This window comes from Nelumbo lutea, chromosome 4 (genome assembly GCF_056320005.1).
Source record: "Nelumbo lutea isolate HS-2025 chromosome 4, American lotus-T2T, whole genome shotgun sequence".
Lineage (NCBI taxonomy): Eukaryota > Viridiplantae > Streptophyta > Magnoliopsida > Proteales > Nelumbonaceae > Nelumbo > Nelumbo lutea.
The window spans coordinates 85,092,447-85,118,339 of NC_142687.1; the positions used below are offsets into that span (position 1 = coordinate 85,092,447).

Here is a 25,893-nt window from a genome sequence, read left to right on the forward strand (position 1 = left end):
TCCGATTCGAATTCGATCCATTTACACCCTTAATTATTAAATTCTCTTAGGTGGTTCAAATTTACTGGGTGACCCCCACACTTATTTGTTGGTGTTCTCATGACATTGAAGTCTTCAATAATATATTAATCTCCCATGAATTAATAAAATTTTTATGAAAACTACAAAACAAAAGCAAAACCTTATGGTTGTGAAATTGTACCTGAACAAAGCTTATGATAGGGTAGAATGGGCTTTTGTCAAGAACACTATGGAAAGAATGGGGTTTGGAGAGAAAATCATCGATTGGGTTATGCAATGCATTTCTTCGGTTTCCTACCAGTTGATTGTGAATGGGAGCCCTAGCTCCAAAATATTCTCTTCTAGAGGTGTCAAAGAAGGGGATCCTTTATCCCCTTATCTGTTTTAGTTGTATCTGAAATCCTACCTTTGACTCTCCATCATATGCATTCTATAGGTGTTATTTCAGGAATAAAGATAAATCACAACAGTCCTATTATTCAATGGTTTTTTGAAAATGACATATATCTTCTCAAGAGCCAATATTGTGAAGGGATGAGTGATAATGGAGATGTTTGAAGCAATATGGGGAAGCTTCTAGCCAAAAGGTGAATCTCTCTAAATCTGAAATCTTTTGTAGTCCAAAATTACATCCAAGGCTTCAAAAATCATAACAAGAGTCATGAGCATTAAAAAATTTAAAATCCATCAAATTATATAGGACTTCCTTCATCTTTTGGTACATCAAAGAACAATATATTTAATTACATGTGTAAGAGAATGGATATCAAAACCAATGGGTGGGAATATTCTTTTCTATCTTTTGCAAGGTAAGAGGTAATGATAAAAGCCATTTTGACTGCCATTCTCTCATATGCAATGTCTTGTTTCTTGATTCTAAAGTCCATTTGCAATCAACTAGAAAGGGCTCAAAGAAATTTCATGTGGGGTGAATAAAAAAATCAAAAGAAGGTTAAGTGGATTAGCTGGTCCAAGATTTGAAAAAGTAAATTCATTGGTTTGGGCTTTAAAGACCCTCAATTGTTTAATTTTGCCTTATTGGCCAAACTAACTAGAAGTTTTTGCACAAATAAAGATAATAAATGGGTTATTACAAGGAAGGTACTTGGTAGGTAAGAATTTTTGGAGTGTATCTGCTTTGCATAAGTGTTCTTGGGGACTTAGAAGTTTATTAGTAGGGAGAGACATCCTAAAGGAATGAGCATGTTGGATCATAGAAAAGGGGAAATTACAAATTTGGGATGATCCATGGATTGTAGGGGTTCCAAATTTCAAGCCCATTGGTCCTAGGCCTAGGAATGGGCACTGTAAATGGGTTAGTGATCTCATTGATCCTCAGGCAAAATGTTGGAACTTGAGGAAAATCCAGAGCATATTTGATCAAGCAACAAAAAAATCCTATTTGTAAGATGGACCTTCCTAGAATTTGGGGTGAGGAAAAAGTTATCTAGACCCCAGACTCTAAAGGTAGATTCTTTGTAAAGTCTATGTATTAGGTTGCTGTCAACACAAAAAATGGTCTAACTGTTGAAGCAGGCCCAAATACTTTGTATCCTAGTCTTTGGAAAAAAACTTGGGTGAAAAATGTTCCTCCAAAGATAAAATATTTCATTTGGAAATGTTGTCACAATAGCATAGCAGCGAATCAAGTGCTAGTGAGAGAAAATATTAGGGCTTAAGCAAAGTGCGCTATTTGTGATCATGCATGGGCAACTAGGTTTGGGAGTAACCCAAATACCACTTTCACAAATATTGAGTCTTTTGGTTCCTTTGCATAATGGTGGTCTTGGTGGTTGAGCCAAGAGTCTTCCTTTGCTGAAATGCCTGATTTATGTTTTTGAATTATCATTGTTTTGTGGATTATTTGGAAGGCTAGAAAGATGTTCAGCCTAATCCTACTATTTCCTTGTTTAATGTGAACAGGTTGATGAGGGAAGTGAGTAAAGTTTCCCATTAAGAATCAACCAGTTCTTTTTTGGATGATCTCTTAGTTGTTAAAAGTTTTTTGTTTTCTCATTTAGATACTCCTTTTTATAAAGCTAAGATCGACGGCAGTTGTTGTGCGTCCAGTGGGTTTGTTTTTTGGATTTTGGATAATTTAGGGTCTTTTTTGGTTGCTAGGTGTGGATTTTGTAAGGTAGTATCTACAGAATATGCTAAATTACTGGCTATTTTGCAGTGTTGTTTAATTGCTCAAAGTTTGGATATCAAGTATCTCAGTATTGAGTGTGATTCTGTTAATATGTAAATATGCCTTAAAATCAAAGATCTTTCGCTCTCTCCTATAGTGTGGCCCTTGTTGCCGGACTTGTATTGTTTGGCTAATATGATCCTAAAGCTCAGTTACGTTACTAGATCTGTAAATGGTGCAGCCCATGAGTTGGCATCAAAAGGAAGATCCAACTTGTGTGCATAGTGGAGGAGTCCCCCTTTGTGGCTGGTTCCATTATTGAAAGAGGGTGTAGAAGGCTTGGTTTATGAACTTTTGAAGCTTCCTTAGTCCTAATGTTTGCTTTTAACTTTTTATTGTGCGTTGTTTTTCTTTGTTTGTTTGTTCTGTTTCTGTTTGTTGTTTTGATCTTTGTTCAGTTTTACTACCAAAAAAATGAAATAATAAAGAGGGTGTTTGGTTTTGTGTTTACGTTTATGGGTGGCCATTTATTTGTACTTTTTCACTTTAAATGTTTTTCATTTTTGTTGTTTGTTTGGGCTTCACTTTAAGCGTTTTTTATTCTACACCTCAGATTAATACTCATTAAAGTGTGATACAGCAGCATTTGGTTTCAAGAAACGCTGGGCCTTTGGGGGAAACAAGAATTTGGCGTTTCACCAAATGCTCCATGCACAAAAATCAAAGTGTTTCAGTTTTTTACTGTTTATTTGATAAATAATGAAACCAAACAATTATTTCATTTTGCTTTATATGCAATAAATGTCAATGCCTATATGACGGTGTTTTTTCAATGAACGCCAATAGAACCAAATACATACAAAAACTATCACATTAACACTATCTAGGGAGTATTTGGTACAATAAGATTGTATCGTGGTTGGGTTTTGGGTTAATCAATACAAATTTATATGAGATAATTTTTTTTTTCCTTTGAAAACAAGAATAGGGTTCAAGAACATGCTTTCTTATTTTTTAAGTGAGGTGAAGGTCTTAAAAATAAATGAACAAGAACATTTATGTAATAGAACACCACCTAAGTTTTAGGTCCTCATTACAAGTGCATGGTTTGGGATCGATTCCACCCTGTTGTATGCCCAACCTGACCCATTGGTTTCTCTACTTTTTTGGATGTTGCCAAATGACCATCTCACCTATTGTTTATTATTACCTCATCACTTATTAGTAGCACTGTAAAAGGGCTTAATTACATAAATAAACGGTCGTTGAAGAATAAATGTTACATTGGGATGCAACTAGGCCCAACTCTAAAGGTGGCAATCCTCAAGCTTGGGCCTAGCCCCCAACCCGAGGTTCAACCTGAGTTTATCAACCCAGGTCCAACATGAGCTTAACCCAACACAACTCGGGTTGGGTCTGGACTAGGCCGTATTGAGTTAGTCAAGCTTAGGAGGGTTGGCCAGGTTTGAAAGAATTTATGTATATATTTTTTATAGTCATTTTTACTAGGCTTTATGGCCCAATTTAATAGTAGAATTGATTGAAAATATGTACAAAATTCATACAGAAATGTACATATATATACTTCATGCTTATACATATACAAAAAAGATATTTTATATAAATATAATACAAATATCTATGTATTTTTTTATCAAGAAGGCCTGGGTTGTGTTGGGTTAGCTCAGGTCGAGCTCAGCCTACTCGAGGCCTCAACCTGAGCCCAACCCAAATTTAGGCCAGGCTCAAGTTTTCTGATTTAAGCCAAGTCCTTTACCTTAAAACTCAAACCCAACCCATGCAAAAACTCGGGTTGGTCCCACCCAAGTTGCACCTCTAATGTTGCATTAATGGTTTCAAGGCTTAGACATTTCTAATAATTACAATGCTTTGTTTAGGAAGAGTGTAAATACAAATTTATACAATACAAAACCCTGTATATGGTATTTCTAAACCTTGTATTTGAACTATTCCCAAATATAGCCTAGTTTAGAAAGAGTACAAATACAAATATGTAGAGTGCAAATCTTGTATTTTGTATGTATTTGTACTCCTTCCAAATTAAGCCTTAGGACATGTCCGTTTGCATTGAATTCTAAAGTCCGAATGCCTCTGAAACTGTAATAATTACTTTAAGAGGTGTATTGGAGTTGGTGAACTTTTCTTGGTTTTGAAGTTTGAATGCAAAGAATATTGTTCTAAAACCTAAATGCAAAATTCTAAAAAGTAACAAATGACCATTTTAACCTTGGACATGAAAAGTTTGTTTAACTATTTAACAAATTAATTAAAAATTAATTAAATGAATATAAAATAATTAATAAAAATGGATTTGATAAAAATTGTAAATTATTAAATATCATTAAATAATTGACCATTTATTAATTAATTAATAAGTAATAAATTCTTACATAATTATTTAAGTAATTAATTAATGATTAATAATTTATAATTATTATTAAGCATTCTTATAATTAATTATTAATTAATAGAATAATCAAATAATGAAATAGGTAATTAAATAATACATATAATTAATAAAATAATAATGATTTCTAAATATTATTTCATTAATAATTATATAATTAGATAATTAAGTAATTAGTATTAACTATTAAAATAATATTTTTTTAAAATTACTTCATTATCAATATTTTATTTTTAGTTTATTATTTCTTGTATTATTATTAGGCTAATTTTCTTAAACTACCCTTATGGTTTAGCAAATTGACTAAGTGTATACCTACTGTTTAAAAATTGTCTAACGGTACCCATACTGTTTCTGACAATTGACTAAGACTTACAATTATCGTTAAACTTGAACAGAATGGCTGAAATGTTTGTTTTACCCTTTAACTCAAACCTAAGACCGAAAGCTAAATTTACCTTTTTTGTCCATTGTTTTGCATATGTGCGGGCTCACTTATCTGAACTGAATGCCTGGAGACTGAGCATTATTGTCATCGCAGGCGACAGCGGCCACTGCAACTTCCGAACAGTAAAAGTTTGGTGAGGAGATGAAGAAGGTCAAAGGAGCTGGTTTTCCTGAATCTAACGAAAAATCGAAAAAATATCATGTCAATGCTATAGAGACGTAGAAGAAGAGATTAGCCGATAGATCCAATGACTTCTCTAAATCTAGTGACTTCTCCAACAGAAAGGATCTCTCGAGAAATCCTTCCAACTGCTACAACCGTCAAAGCCAGGTGGAGCCCTATTTTGCTCGAGGGGGAGAGAGGTCGGATGTGGAGGGGTCTGCCATAATTGCAGCAACGACGGTGATGAAACAGGGGCGAGAGGGACAAAGAATGAAGGGAATGGGGGGTGAGAGAACGAAGGGGACGGAGAGAGAGAGAGGTCAGATATGGAGAGGTCCGCTATTGCTGCAAGTTGAAGGGGCGACAGTGATGAAACAGGGAGGAGAGGGAGAGAGAGAGAGAACGAAGGGGACAAGGAGAGAGAGAGAGTTGCAAAGAAAGTTCATAATCATGGCTTTGTCCATATTTCAGTCCTTCTTAAATCCATCAAAGAACTGGTTTGCTGCTCAGCATATGAAAGCCCTCTCCAAATGCCTCATGAAATACGATTAGGGTTTCTTCTTCTGGTTAGTGCTCCTTATTTTGTCTTCTGGATTCGATTCAGTTGACTTCTTCTATACATTATAGGGCTTCGATATGATGATCTATACGACCTGATGTACGATTTGGACATAAAGAAGCATTGGCTCGCCTTCCCCGTGAGATCATTGACGCAAGGATTCATCATTTGGTATGCAAATGCCGGTGCTGGAGATAACTAATAAACAAGGTACTAATTTATACCAATAAACAATGTAATTAGAATCATTTTTCCCAAACGAGGGCATTTTCAAACATAAAAAGAGTAAGTTGGAAATTTTTTAAAATATAACAGTCATGTGATTGCACATGTGAGCAGTGATAGAACATTAACGGCAAGGAAAGTATTAGTCAATTGTCAGAAAAAGTAAGGATACCATTAGACAATTTTCAAACAATAAGGATACACTCAGTCAATTCACTAAACCATAAGGGTAGTTTAAGAAGTTTAATCTTATTATTATTATTATTACATAGTGTAATCATAGTATGCATATAAAAGAGCAACCTTTTGGGGATATTTTTGGAAAACAAAATTGAGCATTATAAAAAACAAAATGAGAATAACGCTCTTAATACCTGTTAAAGTAATTAAAAGATAAGAGATAGGAGGTATTAAGAGCAACGGGACAAGCCCTTAGTCTCAATTTGGGAGTAGTGCAAACATAAATATGTACAACGCTAATACATGTTTGTATTTGTTTTCCCTCCAAATTGAGCTCAAGACCATGTTTGGAAAGAGTTCAAATGCCAATTTAGTGCATATATGCATTCTAGTTTAATTTTGTAGCCAGGTGTTTGGTAAGAATATATTTGTGTATTAATAATGACATCAAATGTAGATTCAAAACAATGTTTCTAATGAGAGCAAAATTTTGCATTCAAAAAATGGACTCAAATTGTGCAATATAAAAAATGTGTTCTAGTCCCAGGATATGTGTTTGTACCCATTACAATTAAAATTCATTTGACAAAAATACAAAAGCATCAATATAAAACTAAATCAACTTTGCATTTTTCTGAATCAAACATATTTTGTATTTGTACTCTTCCCAAACACAGCCTAGATAAGGTGAAATATGAACCACCACTTTCCTTAAAATAGACAACTTTCCCCTTGCATTTAGCTCGGTTCATGTAATTTTAACTTATTAACAAAATGTCTTAAATTAATGTTGTGGTATTGTTGTGATTCCATCTCAGTTATAGCTCATTATAAGGGTGGCATCCTTTATGATTTATTTTATTCATTTTTCTTGAATTGACTTTGAGATGTCTTTTTGTTGTGTTCAGTTGTTTGGAAAATGACCAGGGGATTCGATACAATGCTACAAGACAAAACAACTGGTTCAAGCTGGATGGCAAGTTGGCAATCACAGGGTAAGTTTTTTTATTTGTTTTTCTTTCTAAGGGTTAAATTTTCTTTTGTTACAACTTTTCTAAATCCCAATTTTACCCTTTTATGGTTGAAAATATTTTTACTCCGTATCGTTCTTCAAATTTTCAAAACATCTTTACATCCGGAAGTCATACACGTCTGGAGCCCATATGCCAGCTCCTCTGTCTCCATGAAGCGCACAGGTGGCCAGTTAAGTCATCTGGGGAAAACTCCTTTGATAAGACACGTGGGCGCTTCAAAAGAATTCTCTTGCCTTCATGGAGAGGAGAGGCCCTGTTAGCTTTTTATTTGGCGAAATGTTAAATTTTGAAATTTTGAAGAAAAATAAAAGGTAAAATAGTCTTTTTAACCTTTCTGTTTACGGACCCTTTAGTTTAACCCTTCTTCTAAAAAACAAAAATGACCGTGCTTGCCCACCGATAAAGCTGGATTTTCGAGCCTCGAGCAAGGTATTTGTACCTCCCTCCAGTGGCATTTCAGTCAACCAAAATACTTTCGACGACTAGTAGTAGTAGACCAGTTCGATTTCATTTTTATCTCCAAAATCTCCTTTCGTCTCCCACATTCCTCGCCTCTCCCTCAATCTCAGACAGACAGGGCTAGATCTTCTCCGTTTCTAACCGATGAGATTCCAGTCAACCTAGATGCTACCCCGACTCTTCAATCTTCATATCAACGGGCAATAACACTAAAGCTACCATGCAGTCATCGTCGAAGATAAGACGGAAAGTCGCCCCTCTCGCCAACGACGGCGATTCCGATAAGCTTGATCAACTCCTCGTCTCCTCCGCCATCTGCAACGCCGAAGATTTAGGTCCCTTCGTACGCAAAGCATTTGCCTCCGGAAAACCTGAAACTCTCCTCCACCACCTACGCCACTTCGCCAGATCAAAGGAATCGGAGATCGAAGAGGTATGTAAGGCCCATTACCAAGATTTCATCATGGCCGTCGATGATCTCAGATCTATGCTTTCCGACGCCGATTCACTCAAGTCTGCGCTCTCCCACTCCAGCGGGTTGCTGCAGTCTGTCGCAGGTCCACTTCTCGACTCTCTCGACGCCTTCGTCGAGGCTCGGAACGTAAGCCGCAATATCAGTCTTGCTCTGGACTCTGTTCAGACTTGTATTCGACTGATTGAACTCTGCTCCAGAGCGAATTCCCATCTATCTGGCAATAATTTCTACATGGCCTTGAAGTGCCTAGAAGCGATAGAGAGGGATTTTCTCGAGAGAACTCCATCCTCCACGCTTAGGAGAATGCTCGAGAAGCAGATCCCGGCGATCCGGTCGTATATTGAGAGGAGGATCAATAAAGAATTTGGTGATTGGCTCGTCGAGATCCGGATTGTTAGTCGGAATTTGGGGCAATTGGCGATAGGGCAGGCATCGTCGGCGAGACAGAGAGAAGAGGAACTAAGGATCAAGCAACGACAAGCCGAGGAACAGAGCAGGCTCAGTTTGAGGGACTGTGTATATGCACTAGAAGAGGAAGATGAAGACGATGATGGAGGTCTTGGAGTTGGAGACGATGGTAAGGATAATCACAATAATGGCGGAAGCGGTGTGTTAGGGTTTGACTTGACCCCGTTGTATAGGGCTTATCACATCCATCAAACCCTAGGCCTGGAAGATCGGTTCAAACAGTATTATTTTGAGAACCGAAAGCTTCAGTTGACGTCGGACTTTCAGGTATCATCGATGACGCCTTTTCTTGAATCTCATCAAACATTTTTTGCTCAAATTGCTGGGTTCTTTATAGTAGAAGATCGGATATTGAGGACAGGGGGTGGTCTGATTACGAAGTTTGAAGTCGAGAATTTATGGGAGACTGCTGTTAGTAAGATGTGTTCTGTATTGGAGGATCAGTTCTCTAGGATGCAAACTGCCAATCATCTTTTGTTGATAAAGGACTATGTTAGTCTGCTTGGTGTAACCCTGCGTCGGTATGGGTACCCTATTGATTCTCTCCTCGATGTCCTGAGCAAGCACAGAGACAAGTACCATGAGCTGTTGTTGTCTGATTGTAGGAAGTTGATTGGAGATGCGCTTGCTGCCGATAAGTTTGAGCAGATGCTGATGAAGAAGGAGTATGAGTATTCGATGAATGTACTGTCATTTCAGATACAGACCTCCGATATAATCCCTGCATTCCCTTACATTGCACCGTTCTCTTCTACTGTCCCAGATTGCTGCCGAATTGTTCGATCATTTATTGAGGATTCTGTAAGTTTCATGTCATATGGAGGCCAGCTGGATTTTTATGATGTGATTAAGAAGTATTTGGACCGACTTTTGAGTGAAGTCTTGGATGGGGCATTGCTCAAGCTTATCAATACGTCTGTTCATGGAGTCTCTCAAGCAATGCAAGTGGCAGCCAACATGGCGGTTTTGGAGCGAGCCTGTGATTTCTTTTTCCGTCATGCAGCACAGCTTTCAGGCATTCCACTGAGAATGGCAGAGAGGGGCAGGAGGCAGTTTCCACTGAAAAATGCCCGTGATGCAGCGGAAGAGATGCTCTCCGGGATGCTTAAAGCCAAGATTGATGGATTCATGATGTTGACTGAGAATGTGAATTGGATGGCTGATGAACCTCCACCAAATGGAAATGAATATGTGAATGAGGTGATTATTTATTTGGAGACATTGGTTTCTACCGCTCAGCAGATACTGCCAGCAGCAGTACTTAAAAGGGTTTTACAGGATGTTCTTTCTTATATATCTGAGAAGATTGTTGGAGTTTTATTTGGGGATTCAGTTAAGAGGTTCAATGTAAATGCCATAACGGGGATTGATGTGGATATTCGATTGTTGGAATCGTTTGCAGATAATCAAGCTCACCTTTCCTCAGATGAAGATGCAAATCAATTGAAGTCTGCATTGGCTGAGGCCAGGCAACTAATCAACTTACTCCTGAGCAGTAATCCAGAGAATTTTCTGAATCCAGTGATCAGAGTAAAAAATTATAATACTCTAGACTATAGGAAAGTGGTGACAATTTCAGAGAAGTTAAGAGATCCTTCAGATCGGCTTTTTGGAACCTTTGGAGCAAGGGGGGCCAAGCAAAACACAAGGAAGAAATCCTTGGATGCTTTGATAAAGAGACTCAAGGAAGTGAGTTAAACCGTGAGAAGCTGCAAATAAAACACCTTTCTCCTTGTCCCTTAACTCTTTTCTTGTGATGCATATCGCCAATTGCTAACTTTGCTTCCTTTCAACAAGCCATATCACATGAGTCGTTTCTGCCATATTGTATCACAGTTGACGCTGTTCCCATTGTGTATGTATCTCTTGCATCTTTCTCGATCTTTTGAATTCTCTTTTGTAGTATTGATTTTTTTTCTTCAAATGTTGTATTGAATTCTTTCAAGTAATTTTCCTACACACTAAGCTCTTTACTAATCCATATAAGGTGATTTGGTTATTCGATGTGATGCAATAAACTGGATAAAATGGCTGTAAAGAATCTCCATTTTATATATATATATATATATATATATATATATATATATATATACTCAATGTATGCTTATCACTTTTGTTTGACACATTTTTTATTATTTCATTGAGGAGATTAAATTAAATTTTATTTTTATAGAGATGAGAAATGGTTATTTAGTTGTTTTTTATTTAACTACCCTCACTTTTGAAAGAGTGGCTAAGATTGAGGCCTCCTAATTGAAAGTGGAGCTAACCACTCATTTTTTTTAGAGTGATTTGAATTCTATTTAAAAATGGGAGCAAACTACTCCCGAAATGCTATTTTCTGAATTGATAGGAAGTCACGTGTCTAAACAGGGGATTCTAGTCTGACCACATCGAGGAGGGTAATGGAGGTCTTTATGAATATTATTTGGACCTTGATGATTTTTTGGGTAAAAAAATTAATCAAAATATGTAGAATATTGAGTAAAGTAGAAAATGTCACTAAATGCTTCTTGACCCAAGCTTTGAGTTGCATGTCTTGTGGCTTTTCACTCCCATATAACTTTTAAAAGAGTAGAGGAAAAAAATGGATGACAGATATCATTTTCTTCCCTTCTTTGTAATAAACCAACCACTTGCTTTTAAATTTGATCAGAAAAGGGGCTTCCTCATTTTTTTCCTACGTGCAGGAAGCATAGCATAGAGACATTATCTCTTCTCCGTATCTATGTTGCTTTTTATATAACAGGAGTTCATCCTCTTAGTTGCTTTTACCATTCTTGATTTGTCGCACAAGAATACTGCTTAAGATCGAGGACCCAGATAGCTTTTATAAGATTAGAGGAAAAAAATGGATGACGGATATCATTTTCTTCCCTTATTTGTAATAAACCAACCACTTGTTTTTTAATTTGACCAAAAGGGGCTTCCTCATTTTTTTTTCCCACACGCAGGAAGCATAGCATAGAGACTATCTCTTCTCCGTATCTATATTGCTTTTTATATAATGGGAGTTCTTCCTCTAAGTTGTTTTTACCATTCTTGATTTGTCACACAAAAATACATTCATTTTGTAACCAACTCTGTTTAACAAAATAGAGCATCATTGTTTAAGATCGGGGATATTGCATATAGAATATATTGGGAAAACGGAGGGGTGTAGTGTATCCAGAGTCCCTGCTTGGGCCTGCATCACTATCTTGCAAATTACTGAATCCGGGCCCAAGTTTGTGTAGGGCTGGCCCAACCTAGGCCTGCATCAAGCCCAAAAAATATTGGATTTTAATCTCATTAAAGATTTTCAATGGGTGTTTGATTGATTAATTACATAATACACCATCTACACATGCACTTTGGAAATAGTTTTAAAGTTCTCACTAAAACTCTTTATTTTACTTCTTTTAAGCATTGTCCCACATTGGAAAATTTCTGAACTTGACTTGGATTTTTAAACAAGAGCTTGCTTACACAGAAATGAGACTAATGGGACTATAGGGGTTTTTATAAGTTTTAGAGAATTGTGCATGGTGAAGCCCGGGCCTGACTCATGATCACCTCTAGTTTAAGGGAATAGAAGTTGGTATGAGATGTGTGGGCTTGATTTATCAAGAATGGATGTGCCCGATTCAACATGTATATGATAATTTGTTTCGTATTAAAATAGTTTTAGTTTAATAATAAGATGAATTCAAATTGGATACCAAAATGTGTTGGACCCAAATGCTGATTCATACTCTAAAGATCTAATATGCTTCCTACCACTACCACTGAATTAAATTGGAATTTTTTTTCTCATTCTCATTCTTGTTATCATGAAGTTGGACATCCAACATGCATATGATAATTTGGAGTGGAACTTCACCTTGGCAGTGCTACAACAAATGGAATTTAATGATCATTGGCTTTGCCTCCAATTATGTTGCTTATCTGGCGAATGGTACCGAGCAAGGTTCCTTCCAACCAAAGAGAGGCATAAGGCAAAGGGATCCCCTCTGGCCTTATCTGGTAATTCTCAGTGTCCAAGTCCTCTTATCTCTTATCAACGATGCTATAAGTTGACAATTTGAAGGAATGCAACTATCTCGAAGAAGGTTTTAAAAGGCTAAAGGTGGAGGCGAGGCAGTTGGGTGATAGAGGCAAGGCGTAAACCTCGAGACTGCTTGAGGCGTAAGCCTCAAATTAAAAACTTAAAAATTATGAAAAAAATAAATAAATGAAGTTTTATATAATTATTTGTTACTTAATGTAGCAATTGTTCAAATCTTTTTCAGATTACTTGAATGAACTATGCATTAGATCTTTTCAAGATTGTTCAAATCTTTTAGAAAGTTTTAGACAAATCTTGAAATGAATTAGACTCATTTCCATGGCTGTCATGATAAAATTTCATTGACGGTTGTGACAGGAATTATTCATGGAAGATGACAAAACAGATCCAAATTCAATATATATTATGAGTTATGACAATATGGCAACATGTATCCAAGCATCTCATCAGTTATCACTTATAGGTTATTAGTTATCACAACACTTACTATCCGAAAGTGAAATTAAAAGAAAGTAGCATGCCAACACATCTGAGTCTCTGACCTCCCACAAATCCGTTGCCCCACCTAGCAGATAGTTTGAGACAAATAAAAAAGAAAAAAAGTGAAAAGGATGAGGAAGAGAACATGTACGCAAGATTCAAGAGGAACAAGAAAAAGAAAAAGGAGGAGGACTTGTATGCAGTCGCACGATTTGGTTCCGTCCAATATTCTTGTCTTCTTGAATCTTGAGTTTGGCCTGAGAAGTAGAATATAGAAAATAGAACAGAGAACACTAGAAGAGAAATGAGTTTATTCTTCTTGAGTTCGATTGAAAAACAAAAACAGAGAAATTAGATTTTGGTTGCTAAAAACCCTACATTTTGGGGTTTTTATTTTTTTCCAAAATTGCCCATACTAAAATCCAAATTTTTCCACCCAAAACCCCTTCAACTTAAAGCTACCCTCTCATGTAAATTGAGGCAAAAGGCCTACGCCTCACTAAAACTGAGGCTTACGCCCCTTGCTCTAAGACTGAGGCTATTGAGGCCAAGCGAAATTTGGCCACCTTGCCTTGAGGCGTATGCCTCAGTCACCCTTTAAAACCATGATCTTGAAATGGGCCAATCATTTCCCACCTCTTCAATGGCGATACTTGGCTTTCTTAAAATCCAACTTAACAATTGCCTGGTCATAAAAAGTATTCTTCAAGTCTACAATGTGAGCTTAGGGAATGATGTTCAGAATTTTTGAAAAATCAAACACTATTGGGTTGTACAAATATTTAGTCCTTCTAATCTCACTGTTAGAAGCAAGCAAGAATCCTTAAAGCATGTGAGCCAAAGGGTATTGTGTAGAATTTTAGGTTTACATTGCCTTTTGCTGAACCTGCCATCAGGGAAACATTAATAAAGGTGGTTGCCTCAACAATACCATCTAATATGACATTTTACTTTGAATTGCCAAGGCCCAAAGGTACTCGGCTCTGAATTGGATGGGATGAGTGCTAGATTTTACTGGGGTTATAAGGAAGGAAGACCTAAGTTTCAATAGATCTCCTACCACTCTTTATGTCGTGCTAAGGCTGCACTTGGCATTCCTTATTTTAAGGACTTATTTCCTTCTTATAGTTAAAAATTGTATTCATAAAAAGCATTTTAACTACAAAAACAAGATAAGTCCTTAAAATAAGGAATGCCAAATATAGCCTAAGTCTCAAGGTGGTCTAGATTTCAAGGAGACAACTCTATTCAATTAAGCTCTTCTTGTAAAGCTTCTTTAAAGGTTCCTCCGGGGAAGAGCATAGCTTGTGGAGCCAGGTTTTGAGAGTAAAATACTGCTCATCTTCTACCTATCCTAGAGCGATAGTTAAGTCAACATGATTCTTTTGGATGGAAATGTATCATTTTCGACTTCAAGTTGTTGTGGTGTGTGGGAAATGGTCAAACAATTAAAATCTATGAGGACCCATGCATTCCCTTTTCCTCACTTCCTAACTCTCTAAACTCTACCCTACTACCAATTAATAGTGAGGTCTCTTAACTAGTGGATCTTATACTACAAAATCCTTGAAGATGGGATATTCCTAAGCTTTGGTCTTTGTTTTCTAATGAGGAATCAATGTATACCCCTCTATCAGTTTGAAGGCGAGGGTATTATTATTTAGGGCCCTTTTCAACAAGATTGCTACTTGGTTTGGGGCTCTTCGCGATCCAAACCAACTTAGAGCGACCTTCTCGCAACCTACCTAGGCCTGTACCACACCCTGGTGGTCCCATTTAGAAGATACCAAAGATTAAATACCCCAACAAAAAAACATTCTTAGGAGACTAGCACATCATGGACTTCTCTCTCTATGTCCAATTTGTTCAATGGCTAAAGAAAGCCTAGAGCACAAGTTGTTGAGACCCCGTGAAGACATGTGGTGAAACTCTATTTGTGAATACCTCATCCCATATCCAACCAACAAACCTACCATGATAAGGAAGATCCCTGCCCTTATCATAGCACCTTCCTATTTGGAAAGGAAATTCACATTCATAAATAAAGTGGAAGCCAAACTCCCTAGACACAACTTCATGTCTTTCGGAGAATAAAACCACCACCATGTCACAACCTTTGTCACCTTCAACTTGCTACAGCCCTTGTATATCTTCCCCCTTCTCTTGGAGGTCATCTTCTTTCCATTAGGAAGATCATACTCTTATTAGCCTCTTCTTGCGTAGGCTCGGCTAGACCGACTTGTTCATCCCCTTCTTTTTCTCTCTCTCTTTTTCTCCCCTCTTCTCTCTTCTCTCTAAGGGCAACTACCATTCCCAGACCTTTGGCGATTTGACCACCATGATCATGGAGTCTATGACATCAACATTAGAATCTCTAGTCTGGTCTTTGATCTCTGGAGAAGTGGTACTAAAGCCATTTCACTCCAATGTCGAGTCGTTTTAATCAACTGATCAATTGGCAACAAGAAACCACGGAAACAACTTTTGGGAGAGGAGAATCCCTATTTGTTTTCTTTCTCAATTCCTTTGCGTGCTACTAGGGTTGATTGATTGTCATTCTCTATCGCGCCAGGAGACGAAGGCAAAGATCAAACTCGACAACTCTCCCTTGCATCACGAGGTCATTGTTAATACCTATTGCAGCCTAGATTTTTATTTCTTAGTGGAATCCTGCTAATTTGTGGCACTACTTTTAGAACAAGTCTTTTGTTCTTTCTTTATAACTTGACTTCAATCCACTAGTCATCTTAAATCTAGTCTATCGTTTAACACCAAAATGCCAAATTTGTGGAACAATAACTAGAATTGTTATTTGCATCGCCAAATGTCAACACAATAAAATAAGTCCAATTGTGGCTTAGATCCTGTTGTTGCCAATCACAACTTCTATCAACACCATGAACCACCAATAACCCCCAATCTCTTCCTCTTTATTGAGCATGATCTAGGGTAATTTAGTTGTCATAGCAATGGTTTTGTGATCCAATTTTTGGGTGGCTAAACATCCAGATGAAGGCTTCAATAGCTGATGGGAATTCAAATTATGGAAGATTGTCTCAATTGGGGGAATCCCAATCTTAATCCGCACCCCATGAAATGTGTGCTTGATGACCTCATGGACAGATGGGCATGCTTCGTAGGTATTTTTGTGCTTACGTATTGGAATGTAATGCTTAAACTTCCTAGTTGTCTCGTTTATCAACCTTAACCAAATTCATGTACTGATTTCCATGAAGTTTGCACATCATGATGTTCTTTTTGTTCTACAACTTGGTTTACTCTGCTAGTATTTGTTAAGGACATTGAAGTAACGGCAACAAACTCATATTGCATTTACAAAGTTAAGCTTCCACACTTGATAACAAAAGGGCTGCATTGAAAAATCCCCATAGCACAGTTCCACTTAAGACTTAGTCACAAACAAGCGTCCTCACAATGAGACATAATAAATTCAAGTCACGACAAGGGAAATAATTGGGTTTTACACACCGGTGTCCCGTGATTGGGCCTGTAATGCACATTACGATGACAGATCACCAAGTGCTTCAATGCATCAGATGTCTACGATGCTTTATAAGCACTAGAACACTATAATACATTGCACAAAATAACTGCAATGACTGACCAATACATCAATGCAATTTCAACCATCTTAATTAAATTTTTATCAAAATACACATTTACCCTTTAGATAACTTAAGTTGAAAGGGTAAATTTTATCCAATAAAAATTCCAAAAAATTACCCCTCATTCACACTTTGATAAGTAGTATAGATTATTGTTATGATATCGATATTAATACTTCGATCCTTGGTTCAAGCATTAATCCCTGGCGGTTTTTAAACTCCAAGAATCCAAACCGTTCTGGCCATTTTTTATTGTAGCAAGGGTGGTACTGGCCATTTGGATAGACATTTGCTCACCCATGAGAAAGAAGAAGAAGAAGAAGAAGAAGAAGAAGGGAGAGAAACAACACAAACACAAATTTGGTGGGGGGGGGGGGTTGGTACTTTTAATATTCTCAAGAAAAAATGAGGCAAGGATTAGCAAAATACTTTGTACATGTTGAACAACCATTTTTGTTAGCTGAAAATACTAAATTTGAAAAATGGTTACGTAGTTCTGTAAATCCACAACTTAAAAAAGTCTCTAGGAATACTATTAGATCAGATGCTTTAAAAATTTTTTATTCGTATAAACAAATTTTAATTTATATGTTATCAAATCTTAATTCTAAAGTTGTAATTACTTCTAATGTTTGGACTTCTAAATTTAACATGAGTTATATTTGTGTTACCAGTTATTTTATTGGTGAAAATTGGCTTTTAAATAAAGGGATTTTTATAAATCAATCCACCCCTAGGGTCGAGCTAAGATTTCTAGGGGTGGACTAAATCATGATCATGGATTGATACTAAATCCACGGGCAGGATGCAATTTATAGGGGGGCTACTAGTAGACTAGGAGGGGATTGCAATTTTAGATTTCTGAGGTGGATTGCACTCAACTTATGTTAAGTTTTACTAGGCTTGAATGGCCCATATTGGCCTAGCTATTGATGCAAGTATTTTAAATACTTTCTTTACATGCTTATAGAATTGACAATAAATTATTTTCTATTAGTTTTGATAATGCTAGTAATAATGATTTAGCAATAAATATTTTAAAATCTCAATTAAAATCATGTTAAATGGTAAATTCTTTTATATCAGATGTGCATGTTACATCATAAATTTATGTATTTAGGATGCTTTAAATACAATTTCTACTCATATTTCTAAAATTAGAAATTGTATTATATATGATGAGGGCGGATTTGGCCCTCCAATGCCATTATGACACCTGGCAACCTCTTGACAATTAAGTGCAGCCTCTTGACAGATAGACAGCTCGCCACTAGGCAGCTCGCCATAAGCAGCTCACCCTCATGTAACCTGGAACCTCAGAACAACTAGGTGACACCCGGACAACAACTTGCATTCGCTAAGTTGATGGTGCCCCACAGGCGCAGCCTGGCACATGTGTGACTTGGTGGCCTAGCCCTGGCATGGCCTGGCCTTGGCATGAGCTGGCAGCCTGGCCCTGGCGTGACCTGGCCTTGGCACGAGCTGGCAGCCTGGCCCTAGTGCGACCTGGCCCCTGGCATGAGCTGGCAGCCTGGCCCTGGCACGACCTGGCCCCTGGCACGAGCTGGAAGCCTGGCCCAGGCGTGACCTAGCGGCCTAACATAGGTGCCAACCTCGAGGAGCTCACCACCGTACCCCGTATTTCACGGGATTGTGACTTGTAATGACTATATTAGCTCACCCATCCCCCGAATCAGGCAAAAATGGGAAATCTTACTAGTTGGTGGCTTTATCCCCACCTAAAACAAAAGCAAGTCCCATTACAGCGGGAATCCAAGAACTGCTCCACCTAACCCACGAGGACTCTAGTATATAAAAACCTCACCCCCAGGGGCAAAAGGAGGCGAGAAGATGGGTAACCTCTGATCTCTAGCTCTCTCATTCTCTAATATCATTCTCAACTCTCCACTAAGTGCTAACTTAGCCATCGGAGTGACCTCACCGGGTAAACACCCCCGAGTCCTCTGACATCTAGTTCCTTACAGGTCTCTAAAAGAGCAACAAAGCTCATCAAGGTAGCTCACCTCCAAGCAGCTCATCAAGGTAGTTCACCACCAGGCATCTCATCAAGGTAGCTCACAACCACGCAGCTCGCCACTAGGGAGCTTCACTTCAACCTCTGAGTCACCAACCACATGGAAGCAGACGAGATGACGGGGTACTTAGCCAAAAAATTGATGCAACACGAAAAAATGATACGTGACCAGCAACGGTTACATCATTTGGCGTCGTCTGTGGGAAAATACTACAAAAAGCTAAGTTCTCATCCTACCAAAAGCTAAGTTCTTATCTTACAAAAAGCTAAGTCCTCTTCTCCCAGAAAGCTAAGTCCTCACCTTTTTAGAAACCAAAGCTCCCGCTTTACAGTTTCCCCATTTTTTTTATGAACTCAAAGACTATGCAAGGAGCTAACAGACTAAGTAGCTCTAAGACGCCCACCTGGTGCGACCTGGCGGCTTGGCAACCTGGCACATGCGCCGACCTGACGTGACCTAGCACGGGGCACTGACATGGTGGCCTGGCACAGGCGCGAATTTACGAACTGAAAAGGCACCAGCCTCAGAAACAAGTAAGCAAGCTCTATCTCTCAGATTGTGATTTCTAGCTCGCAGTCTACTATGAGAGTACTAACTTAGCCATCAGAGTGACCTCACCGGGTAAACACCCCTGGGTCCTCTGACATTTAGTTCCTTGCGGGTCTCTAAAGAGCAATGAAGCTGAGCAATCCAGCTCGGTACCTCACAGGCAGAGACCTCAATGCTACAACAAGACCTAGTCACCTCTTCGGCATGGGCAAAATTCAGGAGTGGACTACAAGTCACACCCAAAGACTAAGGGCCAATACTGCTAAAAGACCAGTTGCCTCTTCGACATGGGCAAAGTTCAGGAGTGGACCATGAGTTGCTCCCAAAGTTTAAGGGCCACAACACTACTACTTAAGACCCAGTCGCCTCTACGACATGGGCAACACTGCTGCTTAAGACCCAGTCACCTCTACGACATGAGCAACACTATTGCTTAAGACCTAGTCACCTCTACGGCATGGGCAACACTACTGCTTAAGACCCAGTCACCTCTATGGCATGGGCAACACTGCTGCTTAAGACCTAGTCGCCTCTACGGCATGGGTAACACTACTGCTTAAGACCTAGTCGGCTCTACGGCATGGGCAACACTGCTGCTTAAGACCCAGTCGCCTCTACGGCATGGGCAACACTACTACACAAGAGCCAACTGCCTCGTCGGCATGGGCGAAGTCAACAAGAGTGGACTATAAGTCTCTCCTAGAGCCTAAGGGCTAAAATACCGAACTGGCAGAGACCTCAGCACCTTACGGGCATCTCTCTTCCAAGAAGCTCCCAGAGCCTAAAGAAACTGAATCAACGCTTATGAGCTCATTGAATTACGGGCCAAAAGGAGTACTCCTTTTGCCAAGTTACTTTCAGCTCGGGAGTGGGGGAAAATGATGAGGGCAGATTTGGCCCTCCAATGACATTATGACACCTGGCAGCCTCTTGACAACTAAGTGCAGCCTCTTGACAACTAAGCACACCCGGACAACAACTTGCCTTTGCTAAGTTGATGGTGTCCCACAAGCGTGGCCTGGAACAGGTGCGACTTGGTGGACTGGCTCTGGCGTGGCCTAGCCCTGGCACGAGTTGGCAGCCTGGCCCTGGCGCGACCTGGCTCTGGCATGAGCTGGCAGCCTGGCCCTGGCGCAACCTGGCCCCTTGCATGAGTTGGCATCCTGGCACTAGCATGAGCTGGCAGCCTGGCCCTGGCACGACCTGGCCCCTGGCAGGAGTTGCAGCCTGGTCCTGGCGCAACTTGGCGGCCTGGCCTATGCACGACCTGGTGGCCTAGCCCATGTAACGTCTATATTAGCTCACCCACTCCCCGAGTTAGGCGGAAATGGGCAACCTTACCAGTTGGTGGCTTTATCCCCACCTAACACGAAAGCAGGTTCCATCACAACAGGAATCTAGGAACTGCTCCACCTAACCCACAAGGACTCCAGTATATAAAGACCTCAACCCCAAGGGCAAAGGGAGGTGAGAAGATGGGTAACCTCTGCTCTCTAGCTCTCTCATTCTCTAATATCATCTTAGCTCTCCACTAAGTGCTAACTTAGCCATCGGAGTAACCTCGCCGAGTAAACACCCCCGGGTCCTCTGACATCTGGTTCCTTACAGGCCTCTAAAAAAGCAACAAAGCTCATCAAGGTAGCTCACCTCCAAGCATCTCATCAAGGTAGTTCACCACCAGGCATCTCATCAAGGTAGTTCACCACCAGGCAGCTCATCAAGGTAGCTCACCTCCAAGTAGCTCATCAAGGTAGTTCACCACCAGACAGTTCGCCACCAAGTAGCTCACCACCAGGCAGCTCGCCACCAGGGAGCTTCACTTCTGCCTCTGAGTCACCAACCACATGGGAGTAGACGAGATGACGAGGTACTTAGCCAAAAAAATGATACGTGACCAGAAACGGTTACATCAATATATATTAAAAGTTTTGGAGCAAGAAAACAAGAATTTAAATATTCATGTCAAAATTATGATTTAAAATATAAATATTTTATATTAGATGTTAAACATAGATGGAATTCTACCTATGCTATGTTAGAAAGTTGTATTTCTCACAACCAAATTCTTAGTGATTTTTATAATGCAAAAATGCTTACTGATATTATATTTGAGGAAGACTCATAAATGACGATTTGTATAAGAAATTTTTTAAACATAGATGGAATTCTACCTGTGCTATGTTAGAAATTTGTATTTCTCACAACCAAATTCTTAGTGATTTTTTTAACGCAAAAATGCTTATTGATATTATGTTTAAGGAAGACTCAGAAATGGCAATTTGTATAAGAGATTTTTTAAACATTTTTATGATGTAACTAATGAATTATTGGATATTTATTATCAAACTAGTTGTAATTTAGCTTAATTAATGATGATTAGTGATTATTTTACAAAATATAGAAAGAATCCACAATTTAAAAGTATTGTTGAAAAAATGAAAAATAAATTAAAAAATATATATTGAGAGAACATTTCTTCCCTTTATTGCTTAGCTACAATATTAGATTCTATGATTAGGAAAGATGGTTTAGATATTTTACTTGAAACATATTGTGAAAATATGAATGTTGAAATTAGAAATAAAAATGAAGAAATTAATATTTTATTATTTTAAATGTATAGTTTATATGAATATGAAGTAACGGGGAATAAGAAAAATTCTACAACTTGTACAGCTGCATCTTCCACTTCTAAACTTGAGACTAGTAGTGAAAGAGAAAAACTTTTTTATTTAATAAGTAAGAGGCAGAAATCCATTGCCTCGACAACAAATTCATTTACTGAACTTAATTTTTATTTACAAGCAAATTTTTCTACTTTAGGTGATTCTTCCTTCACCTTAGAGGGAACAAATAATTTTGATATTTTATCCTAGTGGAGTGAACATGCAAAAAATTATCCAGTTCTCGTTGCCATGGCACGTGATCTACTAACCCTTTTAATGTTTATAGTTCCATCATAGTCTTGTTTTAGTGCAAGTATTAGGGTGTTGGACAACAAGAGAATTTGTATGAATGATGAAATTCTTGAGTTATTAATCTGCTTTAAAGATTGGTTGGATGCTGAGGATAAATTACAAGACAAAGAAGGGCATAACACTAGACTTGACGTTTCACTTGAAGCAGATGATCAAAGTCAAGAACAATAGGTGAAAATGATGAAGTCAATATTTTTTGTATACTCAATAGTTGTATAGCATTTTTTCAAATTATTGTAAATTTTGTTTTAATTTTATTTAATTTATTTGATATTTTTTAATAATGTAATTTTTATTTTCAATTTGTAACTATATTATACTTTTTATATTTTATTAATATATTCTATTTTCCAATTTTCATATTTCATAAATCCAACCATTGTATGCTTTGTACCATTCAAATTTAAATGAAATAAAATTCCTATTTTTTTTTTAATTTGTTATTTGGTTAAGTATTTTTTTTCATTTCTTTGTTAGATTTCATTTTTTTTTTCAAATAGTTCCCAAAGGAAAGTTAAATACTTTATTTTACTTAGCAAAGAAATAAAAATATAAAATATAAAAAAATAAAAAAATCAATCTGGCTCGATTTGGCCTATGCTTAAGGCCTGGCATGACCCAGGACGGCCTGCACTTTGCATGGGAGATCGGCTTCCATCGGGGCAAACTTGTGCCCACACCATTCTAACAACCTTTCCCAACCTTGCATTAAGAATATCTCCCCATGAAATAAAACATATAAGTACAGAGATATTCTCAATGCAAGGCAGTAAAGGCTGCTCGAATGGGCTTTGCCTTGACTAAAGCCGAACTCTTTGCATGGGCTGCAGGCGAGCCATGCCATGCTGACCCAACATGACTCGTTTTACACGTTGAGATAAAGTGGGTGAGAAGGCGCATAGTTGGGGTTCGTTAGAGGAGGCTGAATTGCAAGCAATCTATTAAGGAGTCTCTTTTGCAAAGTGATCATATTATGCATTCCAAGATAAAGCTTCTCTTCCTTGGTCTTGCCTCTTTTACAAGAGACCAAGATATTATTAGAAAATTTTATCTCTTCATCCTTTTGCTATATAAATAGAAAATAAGGGAAAATTCCCTTTAAGTTTTCAAAATGTGACAATTCCAAGATAAAGCTTCATCCTTTTGCTATATAATTTGGTTTGCAAACTTTAAAATACGACAATTCAGTACCTGAATTTTCAAAATGTGACAATCCAATGCCCAAACTTTCAAATGTGACAATCTAGTACCTATCATTAACTAGTTTGTTAATCAGCCGTTAAGTTACATTTAAAAAGTAAAAAATGCCATTCGAATCCCATCTAATTCTCTTTATCAACCATCCTAACGTTGACAAAAAATTGAATAGTCTCAAATCCTAGCCTCTTCTATTCAAAAAAGTTAATGACTGTTTAGAACAATCTAGAATTTCGGATTGTTCATTTTATTGTCCATATTTGAATGGTTGATAAAGAGAATTAGATGACATTCTTAGGACATTTTTGACTTTTTAAATGTCATTTAATGGCTGATTAGCGACAAATACTAAATTGTCACATTTTAAAAATTTAAATACTAAATTATCACATGTCCGATACTGCCAAATTACCACTCGAGCCAAAGTAAAGGGTAAATTTTCCCAAAATATAATGTCCCTACTCATATTACTCATATTACAGTGCAAAGGGCAAAAGCTTTGAATAGGGTTATTTTTTCTTTTCTATAATACCATGTGAAGAATTTCGTAGATGTTACAGTGTTATAATATTTTCCAAAAAAAGAAAGAAAATAGAATAGTCTTTTATCTGTACGTAATTGAGGTATGAGTAGAATCCAAGTCAAAAGCTTTGAATAGGGATATTTTTTCTTTTCCATAATACCATGTGAAGAACTTGGTAGATGTTACGGTGTTATAATATTTTCCAAAAAAAAAAAGTAAATAGAATAAGTCTTTTATCTGTACATAATTGAGGTATGAGTAGAATCCAAGTTCAGGCTATGGAATTTTCCCCATCATATAAAAATAAAATCAAGCCCAATCTAAACCGAAGAGAGATTTTCCAATTTGTCGTGGGACCTATCTTCTGTCAGCAATTAATCACCACGTGGCTATTACTTGCCTCTTACGCATCAGTTGCCATTCAAAACCTGAACTTATTTCTTTTTTGGTGAACCCTCCATCACCATCTAAAATTTATTATTGATGTTTATTAAGCCAAACTGACTCATTTATTAACAACAATCCCCATATATTAATTCCACACACACACACATCGTTTCATGATTCATCAACTTTTCGCCCAGACAACATCGCCTGACCTCACCACTCCTTCCCTTTATTCTTCTTTTGAGGCTCGATGGCTTCGTTCGCTTCCTCAAAATCCTTATCTTTAACTGCCTTTCCCTGTCTCCTCCTCCTCCTCTATTCAGTTTCGCCGTTAAGAGCCGCTGACGGTGACGATAAGCCGTCGGCATATGAAGTTCTCAACGAGTTCGAGTTCCCGTCAGGTATCCTTCCAAAAGGGGCGGTAGGCTACGATTTGGACAGGTCCACCGGAAAATTCTCCGCCTACCTGAATGGTAGCTGCAGCTTCTCCATTCAGGGTTCCTACAAGGTCGCATACAAATCGACCATCACCGGGGTAATCTCCAAGAACAAACTCAGTAACCTGAAGGGCGTAAGTGTTAAGGTGCTCTTTCTGTGGGTTGACGTTATCGAGGTCACTCGGGAAGGGGACACGCTAGACTTCTCGGTGGGGATCGCTTCAGCCGGTTTCGCGGTTGATAACTTCGAGGAGAGCCCACAGTGCGGGTGCGGATTTAACTGCGTCACTCGGACTGCGCAAGCGAGGAAGATGGGAGCAAATTCATTGGTTTCTTCTTCCTAAATCCTAATTCCCGTCTCCGGGCAATTAAAGGCAAGGTTGTTAAATTATTTCAAGAGCTATCAATCATCAATGGCTGATTCATCTGTATGGTGGGTTTTCTATTTCTCTTCTTCAATCTTGATTCTTGATCCCCTTTCCTTTTCTAAGATGAGCAATCTGCAATCGATATTAACTTTTATTTTGCACTGTTCTTTAAATTTAACTTTTTGTTGATTATTGTTGGTTTATTGTTTATCCATCTGCTCCGGTTGTTGACTTTTATCATCACGCAAGACCCAAGACAGCCTAATAAAACAATTTTTTAGTTCTGGAAGAGTGGTACACCATGAGTTCATGACCATGGTTGTCCACCACCTCTTCACGTGACACGTTATATGAACTAACGTGTCACGGAACGATATCCCATTATCCCTATGGACAACACCGCACACAGGCTGTACAACGGAGAAAGCCAACTTTTTTCCTTACTAGTTTTTCTTTTTTTCTGGGTCTACTTCGAGCCTGCATTGGAGTAAAGTTTTGCCACGTGGAGGGATGTCGTGGCATAATCGGACCTATTGCCACGCGGGCCTACTGTAATGACTTTTTAGGACTGCACCAGTACGTTAAATGAGCATTTATAGTGTCAAAATAGGTTTTAATCTTTGGGCACTTATAAGTGTCAAAATAGGTTTTAATTTTTTAGGATATTTTAAGGG

At 38.1% G+C, this 25,893-nt stretch overlaps 2 protein-coding genes across 3 annotated transcripts; both read left to right on the forward strand.

Annotated features, from left to right (window-relative positions):
- Positions 1–7,655: 7,655 nt before the first annotated feature.
- On the forward strand, positions 7,656–12,775 carry SEC15B (exocyst complex component sec15B). 2 transcript variants are annotated; one of them, XM_088941725.1, is made up of 2 exons: positions 7,656–10,445; positions 12,409–12,775. In XM_088941725.1, the coding sequence occupies exon 1, from the start codon at positions 7,868–7,870 to the stop codon at positions 10,286–10,288; it is 2,421 nt and encodes an 806-aa protein (XP_088797851.1). In that variant the 5' UTR covers positions 7,656–7,867; the 3' UTR covers positions 10,289–10,445; positions 12,409–12,775. The 2 variants fall into 2 exon arrangements, with proteins under 2 accessions (XP_088797851.1, XP_088797850.1); XM_088941724.1 differs by having other exon boundaries at positions 12,461–12,775.
- An 11,889-nt stretch (positions 12,776–24,664) lies between these two features.
- LOC148861463 (uncharacterized protein At5g01610-like) lies at positions 24,665–25,195 on the forward strand. The gene has a single exon (XM_088985048.1). It carries the CDS (start codon positions 24,665–24,667, stop codon positions 25,193–25,195), a length of 531 nt encoding a protein of 176 aa, XP_088841174.1.
- The last annotated feature ends 698 nt before the right edge of the window (positions 25,196–25,893 follow it).

Coding starts and splice junctions, on each gene's coding strand:
- LOC148861463 (XM_088985048.1), top strand. CDS start 24,665: ATGGCTTCGTTCGCTTCCTCAAAATCCTTATCTTTAACTGCCTTTCCC.
- SEC15B (XM_088941725.1), top strand. CDS start 7,868: ATGCAGTCATCGTCGAAGATAAGACGGAAAGTCGCCCCTCTCGCCAAC.